Source organism: Leucopleurus acutus, assembly GCF_964270905.1.
Source record: "Leucopleurus acutus genome assembly, chromosome: 11".
NCBI classification, from domain to species: domain Eukaryota; kingdom Metazoa; phylum Chordata; class Mammalia; order Artiodactyla; family Delphinidae; genus Leucopleurus; species Leucopleurus acutus.
In genome coordinates, this window is record NC_139152.1 from 22,537,594 (window position 1) to 22,552,151 (window position 14,558).

At 33.7% G+C, this 14,558-nt stretch overlaps 1 protein-coding gene across 2 annotated transcripts in view; it reads right to left on the bottom strand.

Annotated features, from left to right (window-relative positions):
* Nucleotides 1–731: 731 nt before the first annotated feature.
* Nucleotides 732–14,558, bottom strand: part of INTS13 (integrator complex subunit 13) — a 32,792-nt gene continuing 18,965 nt past the window's right edge. Inside the window, exons 11-17 of one of the 2 annotated variants that reach the window (XM_082849790.1) lie at nucleotides 13,333–13,511; nucleotides 12,062–12,232; nucleotides 11,649–11,803; nucleotides 11,118–11,348; nucleotides 7,649–7,788; nucleotides 1,878–2,013; nucleotides 732–1,059 (exon numbers count right to left, since the gene is read on the bottom strand). In XM_082849790.1, the coding sequence (XP_082705916.1) occupies nucleotides 1,020–1,059; nucleotides 1,878–2,013; nucleotides 7,649–7,788; nucleotides 11,118–11,348; nucleotides 11,649–11,803; nucleotides 12,062–12,232; nucleotides 13,333–13,511 (1,052 nt within the window). In that variant the 3' untranslated portion in view covers nucleotides 732–1,019. Of the gene's footprint in view, nucleotides 1,060–1,740; nucleotides 2,014–7,648; nucleotides 7,789–11,117; nucleotides 11,349–11,648; nucleotides 11,804–12,061; nucleotides 12,233–13,332; nucleotides 13,512–14,558 lie in introns of those variants that run through there. The other variant, XM_082849789.1, reaches the window with a different exon arrangement.

Sequence of the window (14,558 nt, forward strand, 5' to 3'; positions counted from 1 at the left end):
TGATACAGGAGTTGATAAAGGAGAACAATGTATATTTCACTGGATTGAAAGCCTGCTGAACCCTTATTTAACCACCAGTTATTTTTTTTTTAATAAAAAATACTGAATCTCTATATTTAAAAAAAGAGCTTTTCCTTCTCTAATAGATACTCAAGGAAAAATGACAAGCCTAGAATTAGCATTTAACATTGAAATAACATGTTTCTTGCAACATGTTATGAGCTTCCAGAAGCAGCACAGGAAGAAGACTCACCAAATATACACCATATAACCATGACATTTCTGAGAGATGAGGAGACCAAGATTCTTTTCTGGGATTAAAACAAGTAACACAGTAACTTTTCTTTCTTCCAAGTCTGTGAAGCAATCTCCTTCATGCTTCTCTTGCAACATGAAAAGTTAATGAACAATAAGTTTTTAGCATAAAAAGTATACATAACATCATCCAATATGGGTAAACATAAATTTACCCCAACTATCTGAAAACTCTGCTTTTAAGTAGGCAACACACACACAAAACAACTTAAATTAAAATACAAAATAAATAAACAGAAAAACATTATTTCTTGGAAAAGCACTGCATATGCTGCAGGTTCATAGGCAATATTTTATATTAAACATAAATCTCACCCAAATTCTGTTAAAATTTCTTAAAATTGTCAGCCATTATATGAATATTATCTTTTTCCTAAAGGAATACTCTGATATTTTGCATTTCAGATATTTTAAGAGTTTTATTTGGCAAAGAGAAGCCTAAGAATTTTTTAAAAAACATTTCCAGAGGGAACACCCTTTACCATAAAATAAATTTGTTTAATTTGGGAGGACAAATGTATATTTCTGACATATGTGCTAATTTTACAATTAATACAAAAAAGATAAAGTTAGTTGAAATATTTTAAAAATGTAAAAACCAGTCCAGGCAACATAACTATACAATCTTGCTGTAAAAGTTCTTATATCAAATTCCATCCAAAATATTTATGCAATATACTAAATTCAGTTGCTCAAGTCACTCTTCACTGACGGCTGGCTTTTCCATTTTCTGTTGTCTCCATTCTGAAAAATAGGAGGAAAAAAACGAGTTGGTAAAATTAACGACCAATACTTTTTCTCCTTATCTATTAAATGAAATTAAAATTTAATATAGTCATAGAAGAGAAGAATGTAAGCACTTTAGAAAATGACTAAAATTAGGGTTCCCCCTGGTTAGTTTAACTTCCTCATTTTGCAAATGAGTGAAAATTGAGGCAGGCCCAGAGGGATTACATGACTTCCCCAAGCTTTCATTTCAAAGGCCACTGGTTTTTTTCCACTATACTGCTCCAAGCAAAACTAAGGAAAAAAATCTCTTCCATTTTGACAAGGATTTATTTCCTCTTCCACTAAAGAAATTCCTTTATCAATACATTTTTAAGAGAATTTCTTCCAAAAAAGATTAAAATAACCATTTAAATTATTTTAGATTTATTCTAATAAATCTTCAATTATTTTTAGATTTTAGATTTATTCAATTAAAATCAATATTCCTAATACTGTATTACTTACTAGGAAAATATTTTCTCCCTGTTATTTTATACAAGAGTCAGTGTTGCATACTATGTTTTCTCTACAATTTTTCCCTCTATGATGTTTAATGAACATTCATGGTTACAATCAATAATATCAGGTCTTTTACAAGTACCAAGAATCAAAGAAGGTAATTTTTTTTCTCTTCATAAGTAACATGTATGAGTCCATAATATTATAAGTAATAAGATAAAAGTTATTATAAGTAATAAAAAAATTGCTGACCACAACAAACAAGCAGCATTTATTTTTCTAAACTTACTATAAGGCAATTAACAAAACTAATTTCTACAATAATGAATACAAACCCATTTTCCTCTTTAAGATGTTGATATAACTCAGCTCTGTTATTAACAGAGTTCAAACGTCCAGCAAATTCCTGATGTTTTCTGGAATTGGCAGTATTGATTCTATTACTCCATAAGGATAATAAGGACACTGGCCCTGGTGTAATATTTGAAAGAGAACAAAGGTAGAATAATTCATTACTTTAAAATTTACAAACTTAACAAATTTACCCCTTAGTCTATTGTTCACTTTATATAATTTAAGCAATATCATCTTCCCTTTATTCTAAAATTTGTATGTGTTTAGGGGTCCCCAAGACTACCTACTAGAGGTTCAGTGATTTGCTGGAAGAACTCAAATGACTAAACATAAAGTTACAGTCACAGCTAGGAATCATTACAACAGCATAGTAAGGACACACAGCCAAACCAGTGTGGGGAAAAGGCACAGTAGTCAAAAGACTAGAGGAATCCATTTGCAGGTTTTCCATGCTCTCTCCCTCCCATGAGGGTTCACACAAGAGTGCATACTCCCTCCAGCAGCAAAAATGCAGCGATGTGTGTACAATATTTCTGCCAGAAAAGCACATTTAAGATTCCAGAGTTCAAGGTTTTTCTGGGGGCTGGTCACGTAGGCATTCCCTGCCTAACTACAACTACCAAAATTCCAGAATCCCAGAAGGAAAGCAGGTGGTCAGTTCAGATATAAGGCAAAATAACTTCATCATTTGGGGAATGTTTCAAAAGCCATATTCCCAGATGTCAGCCAAGGGCCAAACTTGAAAGCAGGCTTTTCTAATGATAATACCCTCAGGCCTGCTATAGTCAACTCTTTTCTGCACAATAGAAAAGGCAAAAAAATTCTCTAACACCATATACAAAAATAAACTCAGAATGGATTAAAGACCTAAATGTAAGACCATTAACCATAAAACTCCTAGAGGAAAACATAGGTAGAATACTCTTTGACATAAACGATAGCAATTATTTTTTTCTGATCTGATTCCTAAAGCAAAAATAAACAAATGGAACCTAATTCAACTTAGAAGCTTTTGCACAGCAAAGGAAACCATCAACAAAACAAAACACAACCTACCAAATGGGATAAAATATTTGCAGATGATATGACTGATAAGGGGTTAACATCCAAAATATAAAAACAGCCCTTACAACTCAACATCAAAACAAACAAACAAACAACTTGATTTAAAAATGGGCAAAAGGGGCTTCCCTGGTGGCGCAGTGGTTGAGAGTCTGCCTGCCGATGCAGGTGACACATGCCGCAGAGAGGCTGGGCCCGTGAGCCATGGCCACTGAGCCTGCGCGTCCAGAGCCTGTGCTCCGCAACAGGAGAGGCCACAACAGTGAGAGGTCCACGTAGAGCAAAAAAAAAAAAAAAAAAAAAAAAAAGGGCAAAAGACCCAAATAGGCATTTTTCCAAAGAGGAAATGCAGATGGCCAAAAGGCACATGAAAAGATGCTCAAATCAGTAATAATCAGGGAAATGAAAATCAAAACCACAGTGAGGTATCACCTCACACCTGTGAGAATGGCTACTGTCAAAAAGAATACAGATAACAAACGCTGGCAAGGATATGGAGAAAAGGGAACCCTTGTGCACTGCTGGTGGGAATGTAAATTGGTGCATCCACTGTGGAAAACAGTATGGAGGCTTCTCAAAAAACTAAAAATAGAACTACCACATGACCCAGCAATTCCACTCCTGGGTATATATCCAAAAAAACCAAAAACACTAATTCAAAAAGATACATGCACCCCAATGTTCATAGCAACATTATTTACAATTGTCAAAATATGGAAGCAACCTAAGTGTCCATCAACAGATGAATAAAGATGTGGGGTGTGTGTGTGTGTGTGTGTGTGTGTATATGTATGTATACATATATACACATACATACAATGGGAGACTACTCAGCCACAAAAAGGAATGAAATTTTGCCATATGCCACAACACAGATGGACTTGGAGGGTATTATGCTAAGTGAAAGAAGTCAGACGGAGAAAGACAAATACCGTATGATATCACTTATATGTGGAATCTCAAAAATACAACAAACTAGTGAATATAACAAAAAAGAAGCAGACTCACAGATAGAAAAAACAAACTAGTAATTACCAGTGGGGAAAAGAAAGGGGGAAGGGTTACCAGTGGGAGGAGGGAAGGGGGGAGAGGGTTAAGAGGTATAAACTATTATGCATAAAATTAGCTACAAGGATATATTGTACAACACTGGGAATACAGCTAATATTTTATAATAACTATAAATGGAGCATAACATTTAAAAATTGTGAACCACTATACTGTACATCTGTAACATATAATATTGTACATCAACTATACTTCAATAAAAATAAATAAATAGATAAATAAAATTATAGCACTCCTAAAAGAAAACATAGAAATAAATCTTTGTGACTTTGGGTTAGCAGAGATTTCTCACATATAACACCAAAAGCACATCATAAAAGAGAAAAATTTATATATTGAACTTCATCAAAATTAGAAACTTCTGCCCTGCAAAAGTCGCTCTCAGGAGAGGGACAATCCACAGACTTGGAGAAAACATTTGCAAATCACATATCCAACATAAGATCTGTACCCAGAATAAATTAAAAATTCTCAAAATTCAACAATAAACCACCCCCCAAACAACCCAATTTAAAAATGAGCAAAATATCTGAATGGACCTTCATCAAATAAGATATACAGTTGGCAAATAAGCAAATGAAATGACACTCGCCATCATTAGTCATGAGAGAAAATATAAATTAAAACCACAAGGAAATACTACTACATACTTATTAGGAGAGAAAAAAAAATCGTGACAATACCAAGTGCTATCAAGGGTGCAGAACAACCAGAACTCTCACTAACTGCTCGGGGAATGCACATGTACAGCCACCCAGAACTCTCACTAACTGCTGGTGGGAATGCACATGTACAGCCACTTGGAAAAGTGAGTTGGCACTTTCTAATAAAGTCAGTCATATACAGTGGAATAAGAAAAAAACACTAATGATAAACACACAACACAGATGAATCACAAATGCATTATGTTCTATGAAATAAGCCAACCTCAAAAGGCAGCATACTCTATGATTTTATTTATATGACATTCTGAGAAAGGCACAATCATAGAGGGAAAAAGACACATCCATGGTTATGAGGGACTGGGGGCAGGGCAGTGTAGGATGAGCACAACTGTTCTATATCTGACTGTGGTAGTGGCTGTTACACAACTGTATACAAGGTCTAAACTCACAGACTGTGTGCCAGAGAGAGTTTATATTACTGCATATAAATTTTCCATAACAACAAAATTAGAAACATTTTTTCTTATTATAAAACTAATACATATTCATTAGATAAAATGTAGAAAACAGCAAAACATACAAAGAGGGGATAAATCACCCATAATACTACTGCTCTAACAACTATACATATTTTTTTAATGCCAATCTATAGCAATAAAATTACATTTTGGTTTTTCTATTATAGCATTACACAAAGAGAGGCGAACAGATTTTCACCACATCTATAGGGCATGTTTGGAATAGCCCAACCTTCCATGCAGACTACACAGCAAGCACAAAATTCACTTTGGAGAGTCCTAGGAAGTTATTTTCCAAAGCAGATGAAACAGAGGTACAATAAAAGACCCATATCAAATTGCTGATCAGGAGAGACATATGACTTAGGTTGTAAAATAGAATGAAAAAAGAAACAAAAATACCAGTCTTGAATGGAAAGTTACAAGGGCAGGCAGTGATTTGCAATCAAGTTGCTTCTCATACAGGCCACTCTATATAGAGTTTCCAGGATGAAAAGCTTCAGGGATCTAGTTAATTGAACTATAGCTGATATTTCATCTAAGTGACACGCTCTAGTGCATATGTGTATAAAAATTCCTTTTAAAACAAAGTGGACATCATGGTATATACGGCTGTGTAACCTGCATTTTAAATTTAACTTATTATACATTAATTCATTAATTTTTTGATTTAACAAGTAATAATTGAACTTCTACTATGAACCAGGGACTGTAGTGGGTGGTAGTGAAAATTTACGACAGTAAATTTTTAAAAGCCCCTGCCTTCGAAACCGAATAGTAGAGGCAACATATCAATCAATAATGTCAATGCAGTACTCTAAGTGCTACCATAGTATTAATCATGGGATGCAATGGAAACACAAAGAAGTACCTAACTTAATTGTGAAAGGAAGTCCTCAGGGAAGTCTTTTCTGAAAAAGTAGTTACTTAAGTTAAAATCTGAATGATATACATTAGCAAGAGGAAAGAGTGGGTATTTGTGAAAATAGTTATCCTGGGGCTTTATAAATTCCACCCTATGGACAAACCATCATTTAAGTCATTCTCTTGCTAATTCATGTTTCAGTTGCTTGCAACTTTTTGCTACTATAAATAATAATTTTTAGAGTTCTATTTTCCAAACAGTGTTGAAGCATTGCTTAGATTAAACCTAAATTAACCTCATCCTAATCAGCAGTGGCATGTGAGTAATAGAATAATTTACCAATAGACATTTATTTAAATCCCACTATTTTCCAGGTACCCTGGGCAAATGCCTAAAAGACAAATATGATAAGATCTTACCTCTAATTTCAAAGAAATCAGTGAACTAGACAATATTAACATGTATTACAATATATACTACAACAATAGTATATAAAAAAACAAACAATCCCACCTTCTCCCTAGGATGAGCTGCCAATAATTGTAACTAGCTCTGAGGTCTTATGTAAAGGCACAGTGGTAAGAACTCAGTCCTTTGTCATACCATTTCCCATTTACCCTGAAAGAACTGAATTTAGTTTACCTTCAAGATAACTAAAGCCTGCGGTGATTTCAGGCACTCCCACACCCAAATCCTATCTTTGACTGCTAGAATTCCTCAAGAGGAAATCCAGCTTTTCAGCATATAACTAAGACATAAAAGGCATTACAATAAAAATATTGTTTGTAATACCTTTACTGAAACCCATTCACAAGACATTTTAATGTATCAATAAATGGGGATATTAGATCCTTCCCTAAGTTCAGTAACAGCTTAGAGAAAAGAGTCTGTCCTCAATAACCTAGCACTTAGTATAGTGTTAGGAACATACACAGATTCAAGTTTATGTAATTAAAATTTCGTAAACCACAGACTTTATAGTAAAAGTGTTTATCTTCCAAAGGCTTCATTAATAACGCTATGACACTATGTTTCCTTTAAAACTGACAAATGGAACTTCCCTGGTGGCACAGTGGCTAAGAATCTGCCTGCCAATGCAGGGGACATGGGTTCAAGCCCTGGTCTGGGAAGATCCCACATGCCGCAGAGCAACTAAGCCCATGTGCCACAACCACTGAGCCTGCGCTCTAAAGCCCGGGAGCAACAACTACTGAACCTGTGTGCCACAAATGCTGAGGCCCACACACCTAGAGCCCATGCTCCACAACAAGAGAAGGCACTGCAATGGGAAGACTGCACACTTCAACGAAGAGTGGCCCCCGCTCACCGCAACTAAAGAAAGCCCATGCACAGCAACGAAGACCCAACGCAGCCAAAAATAAATTAAAATTTAAAAAAAAAAGCTGACAAATGTATTTACTGCCTATATTTTCCAAGGCTGTGAACAAAGGGTCTCCTAAACAACATCAGGAGCAGTGAGTAGCTCTTCCTCACACACAACATAAAAGGACACTGTACTACAGAACTAAACTGGAAAACTTTTTACAAACATAGTTACCGCAGTTCTACCTTACCTTTTGATTTTTCTACTGGTGGAGTTTCATCCATCTCAACAAGAGGCTTTTTATTTGGAGGTTCTGGGGAATCAGGTGAATCTTTGATAATCTCAGCTTCAGCCAACTCTTCTTTTCCACGTTCTAAGATTCCTTTTAATCTGTGAGAGGGACAAATAATAAAAACTTAAAAGTTTAAATTCTTAGAAATCTGAATGGTTCAATAATTTAACTAGACTTTACATACCAATCAATAAAAGATACCTGGCTCTCACAACATAAGCCTAGGAACAAATCAGAATCTATACCTCAATTTAAAATCAGGTAAGAGAAGTTAACAAATTTAAACACAAGTTTCCCTTTTCCTCCCTATAATGCAGTAATTCAGTAACGTAGTCAGCTGTAAAATGGGGCTAAAATTATAAAAGAAAATGAAGAAGAATTTATAAAGGTAAAATTTTAAAGGTCAGAAATAATGTGATCTCTGTTGCAACAAAAAGAATAAAATACCTAGGAATAAACCTACCTAGGGAGACAAAAGACCTATATGCAGAAAACTGTAAGACACTGATGAAAGAAATTAAAGATGATACCAACAGATGGAGAGATATACCATGTTCTTGGATTGGAAGAATCAATATTGTGAAAATGACTATACCACCCAAAGCAATCTACATATTCAATGCAATTCCTATCAAATTACCAATGGCATTTTTTACAGAACTAGAACAAAAATCTTAAAATTTGTATGGAGACACAAAAGACCCCGGATAGTCAAAGCAGTATTGATGGAAAAAAACAGAGCTGGAGGAATCAGACTCCCTGACTTCAGACTATACTACAAAGCCACAGTAATCAAGACAATATGGTACTGGCACAAACACAGAATCACAGATCAATGGAACAAGATAGAAAACCCAGAGATAAATCCACGCACCTATGGTCAACTAATCTATGACAAAGGAGGCAAGGATATACAATGGAGAAAAGACAGTCTCTTCAATAAGTGATGCTGGGGAAACTGGACAGGTACATGTAAAAGAATGAAATTAGAACACTCCCTAACACCATACACAAAAATAAACTGAAAATGGATTAGAAACCTAAATATAAGACTGGACACTATAAAACTCTTAAAGGAAAACATAGGAAGAACACTTTGACATAAACTACAGCAAGATCTTTTTTGATCCACCTCCTAGAGTAATGGAAATAAAAACAAAAATAAACAAATGGGACCTAATGAAACTTCAAAGTTTTGCAAAGCAAAGGAAACTACAAACAAGATGAAAAGACAACCCTCAGAATGGAGAAAATATTTGCAAATGAATCAACAGACAAAGGATTAATCTCCAAAATATATAAATAGCTCATGCAGCTCAATATTAAAAAAACAAACAACCCAATCCAAAAATGGGCAGAAGACCTAAATAGACATTTCTCCAAAGAAGACATACAGGTGGCCAAGAAGCACATGAAAAGCTGCTCAACATCACTAATTATTAGAGAAATGCAAATCAAAACCACAATGAGGTATCACCTTACACCAGTTAGAATGGGCATCATCAGAAAATCTACAAACAACAAATGCTGGAGAGGGTGTGGAGATAAGGGAACCCTCTTGCACTGTTGGTGGGAATGTAAATTGATACAGCCACTATGGAGAACAGTATGGAAGTTCCTTAAAAAACTAAAAGTAGAACTACCATATGACCCCGCAATCCCACTACTGGGTATATATCCAGAGAAAACCATAATTCAAAAAGACACATGCACCCCAATGTTCATTGCAGCTCTATTTACAATAGTCAGGTCATGGAAGCAACCTAAATGCCCAATGATAGAGGAATGGATAAAGATGTGGTACATACATACAATGGACTATTACTCAGCCATAAAAGGAACGAAATTGGGTCATTTGTAGAGATGTGGATGGATCTAGAGACTGTCATACAGAGTGAAATAAGTCAGAAAGAGAAAAACAAATATCGTATATTAATTTATATATGTGGAATCTAGAAAAATGGTACAGATGAACAGGTTTGCAGGGCAGAAATTGATACACAGATGCAGAGAACAAATGTATGGACACCAAGTGGGGAAAGTGGCAGGGGGGTGTTGGTGGTGTGATGAATTGGGAGATTGGGATTGACATATATACACTAAACTATTAGGTAACTAATAAGAACCTGCTGTATAAAAAATAAAGTAAAATTCAAAAAAAAACAAATAAAGTGATCTTTGGAAGATACTTCACAATTTTAATTTCTAAAGATATAGACAAAATACTATTTCAAATTACAAATAAGATTAAGACATCTACTAGCATTTGTTCCCAAGTTTATGTACTGTGGAAATGTACTTATGTTCCTTAAGGTAGGAACTTAACTCCAAGCTTATTTTGAATTTCATATACTTGAAGATCAGTGGGATCTGAATGAAAATATTCTTTCCCCCCTCTTCTTAAAGCAAGACAATTCTGTTTCAGAAACTCAGCAGCACTAAGGAAGAAGTGAACCTCTAAGGCCAAAGGGAATAAAAGTGTCCTACTTATTTATGAATGAAATAATACACTTTCCAGAATTAGCTTCAAACTATTCAGGTGGGGGAGTTGGAGGGTGGTAGTGGTGAGGGGAATGGATGTGAATATATATGAAATGAGATCTGCCATGAATTGATTAACTTTTAAAAGTAGATAATAGGTAACTTTTTATTCTACTCTTGGATTAAGTTTCAAATTTTCCATAGTAAGTTCTGTTTTTAAGGACTGACTACATTGCCATTGTAATAGTTACCTGGTTCTCTGCCTGATTTCTGGCAAGGAGGTAGAAGATAAAGCCAACTACTGATAATATGTCATGATATTTTTATTTATAGACCTTTATTACTTTTAACGTTTTTTTCCAAATTTAACCCGACATCACTATATAAATCATGAACTGAGGAAAAGAGTGTACTATTGAGGAAGGTTTTCAGAATAGGACTATGACTTTTCATGCTTTCAAGGGTTTCCTATGCCTATTTTTATAATAGCATCTTCCACACTTTGCTGTAAATCGCTCATTTACTTGCCTACCTCTACACAACACTGTACATTCTTCCAGGGCAGGGATCGTATGCCAAATGCCTGGCACATCATGGGCATTTAATAAGTATTCACTGAATAAAGAAATAAAACTATGCCTTTGATGTTCATAACACATAAAAGCAACTACTGATACCAAAAATCATGTATTATGACTTTCAGAAGTTAATTAGGAAAAAAATTAAACACTATCTTTGCCCCAATAGTAAAAAAAAATCATACCTCTTTAAGCCCAAGAAAGACCTTCCAGACTTGAAGAATGATAAAATAATAGTTATAAAGTACAATAAACACATATTAAATGAAGTACTAATAAATAAGGTCTGAATGTTCAAATGTGCTACATGTAGCATGGATTATGCCAAAAGGCACCACAGTGCTATGTTAATTTAATGAAGAAATCACCTCTCTGAATCTTGCCAAGATTTCTCCTGTTCATAATCTTTCACTGCTTTCTCTGACTTGTCCTCTTTGTCCTCCCTTTTTCTTCCTCGTTTCTTTCGTTCTTCTTCTTCTGGGGGTTTGCTCCTACATGCCATTAGACATTCCAAGACTCTTTGATGTTTCTCCGAATTGTTGATATGGGCTCTGACAAGCGTTTCTAATTCATTCCACATGATACGGTACTGTTCATCTCTAAAAGTAAAGATTTAAAATAATGTTCTTACAAAATACTCTTTAAATAATATCCAAGTGTCACTTGTTACTGATAAAGTTAAAAGAAATAATTAAACATGGGTTTCCTTTCTCTTCCAATGGTGCAATTCTAAGTGATAATGTATCTAATTCTGCTATTTTATATCATTTCATCTTAATCATATGTATGTGTATATACACACTCCCAAACATATAATTTACATATGGAATAAGTTAGCTCAAAAAAACAGTAAGCATCAAGAAAATGTGATATACGAGGAAGAAAGAAAAAAACCCTACCTTTTAGGGCCTTTTCCTCTTGTACCAACTGTGGAAATAGGTAGAGGATCATTTTTTCTTTCCATATCAACTAAGTTGTATATTGTCTTTTGACAGTTTAACACATCTTCTTCTGTCAAAGATTCTTTCACAATAACACTGGCTAATGGAACGACCTGTTAGATTTTAAAAAAAAAAAGAAAGAAAGAAAAAGAAAATCTGTCATGAAAAATAAGTATTGAAGCATCTACACAGTACTTGAATTGATTTTAAACATCACTATGGAGAGCTAATCTATAACCATCACTTCGATTTTCTATTACTAATTCTTTAACTGTAGCAAACTCTTATATTTCATTCTTTGCTTGATAAATTTTATTTGTAAAGAATATATAACTAATCTAGAAGAAAAACTGAAACTATTTAACACTTACCGCTTGCATGTTAAAGATGGTGGTCTGTGAAATAATCATAGGCCAGTAACGGGTATGTTTTTCTAACTGATCTTTTGCTCGTTCCAAAGGGATCTCAAGACTTCCATCGATTTTATATCTGGGGTCTAGAAAAGGAGTTAATCTGTTTTCCCTCATAAATTCACCAAAATCCTAATGATAACCAAATAAGATAAAATTAGAAACTATTTTCTAATGTTTCAGTACGGATTACATGTAACAGTCTGTTCCCCTGAGGTCTTCTGTCCTGTGATATGCAACAAAGCATTTTCTCTGACAGCCCGCCCTCCACACACTAATTTCTTCCTTTCTTTTTGAACATGAAACCTATCAGCCTTTATTCAACAGAGTTGAAGAAAGCTTCAAACATTAATACATTCATGGTTCTTTCCACTTTTTAAAAACACTCATTTTTCTTCACTTCTATAATTTAACTCTTTTCTATTATATGCAGATAAAAGAATAAGTTCATCACATTAGAATACCATTTTGCTTACTTAAAAATTAACTTAATACAACATCAAAATGTTAATAGTGGTTATCTTTGAATGACGGAATTACAGGTAATTGATAGTCTTTGTTTTTGCTTTTTTTATAAAAAGAATCTACATTTTCTGCAATGAATACTTACTAGCTTTCTCCTTATTTAAAAAATTATGTAAAAATAAAAATGAAAAGCCTAATCAAAAACAATTACAGTACAAAACACTTTGTGGTTTACAAAGTATATTCATATACATCATTCACATTTAATTTTTATAACCACCTTAAAAAGTAGACAGCCATGAAATATCAAAGAAAGGTGGAAGAGTGAAAAATTCAAATCAGAACAATACAATTTCTACTAAAAATAGATAAAATTTCCTTGTATGCACCTCTTAATAATATAAAAATTTATAGTGTTATTTCAAAGTAGCAGAATCCAAACTTTCAAATGTTTATGCTTGGCACTTAAGTTACTAGAAATAAAATTCTACCTAAAATATTAGTTCGAATCAACTTCCATTCTCGCCTATAATTCCAGTGTGTGTCAATGCTATTCAGATAACTTCTCAGCATACACTGAGTATGTAAGGAAGACAACATAGTGATAAACAGCTCTTTTGAGGAAGTACTGCAGGAAATTCACCTAATTAAAACAATAATAAAAACCCAACTTCTCTAAACTTTTTGTCACAGATCTTAGCATATAATAGGTACTCTATGTACTTGCTGAATGACAGACTCAAAATTTATAGATATTAGAGTCTTACTGTAATCCGGTAGTCTGTAACTCTTCCTCCACACCCTTCACTAATTGAAGGCGGATCTTCTAGAATGGATCGAGAACTGCTAAGGACGTGCAAAAAAATCTCTCCTCCATGGCTACTAAGCATATGACTAATGACTTTGGAACCTGACTTTCGTGGTTGTTCCAATAAAACAGAACGACCTGTCAAAAACAAGATTACTCTATCAGTAATGAAATCCCAAGGGCTCTTAGTTCTTCCCTTAAGATTTATGTCTAGATTTTTCATTTTATTTATTGCTCTTCATATTTTAACCAGCATTGCTAATTGAGTGTATCTGCATATCAAGTCCTAAAAATCTGCATTCTAGCTTTAGCTTTCTCTTTGCTTCTCCAAGTTTATATAGTTACACAGTTTTCCAAAGTAAGTACAGTGGTCTCTGGTATAATGTTTGGTTATATTATTCATTCAATTACAAGTTCATACAAAATTTTTCTCCTGGACATCAAGAAGAAAAGTGGGACAACTCTTATATAACCCTTAGGTTATCAAAGCTACAAACCATTTGGGGGAGAAAGCAAGTCTCAATTCACTTCTACAATACCTCCTTATTGGCCCTGTTATTTTAACTACTTGCTACTTTACATGACCAAATGTTATTTAATCTGAACATTACATAATCTGATAATCAAACTGTGCTTAATATAACAATGAAATTAACCTTATGATAAAGGCAGAGTAACTCTTTACAACAGTGGTTCCAAAACCTAGTTATTATAAGAATCATCAGAGGAGCCATCAGAATTTAGATTTAGCAAATGGAATTCAATAATTTTTTTTTAATTTTTTACACAAGGAAACATCGGATTTAAAGTCATATCTATAAGAATAATATGGTATATTATTGAAAATAACATGTTTATTTATAATAAAGATATAGTGTTTAAAGAGAAATAATTCCATATATATTTTGTAATTTAAAATTGAATAGGCCAAGATAAACAAGTCTATATTATTCTATCGTCCAAAAAAAATTAACTTAGACTCTAAATGTCAAATTTTTAAAATAAAAATTCTAAAAAATATATTAAGTAAATTTACTTAGTTACAATAGTGTGAAAGACAAAGTCAACTTATTTTTAAACATTAGTAAAACTGTTAAATTTAAAACAGCTTTGGGAAATAAAATGGTTAGACTATATTGAAAAAAACAGCTTTTCGAGAATTCACATTTCACATATTCTCACTAA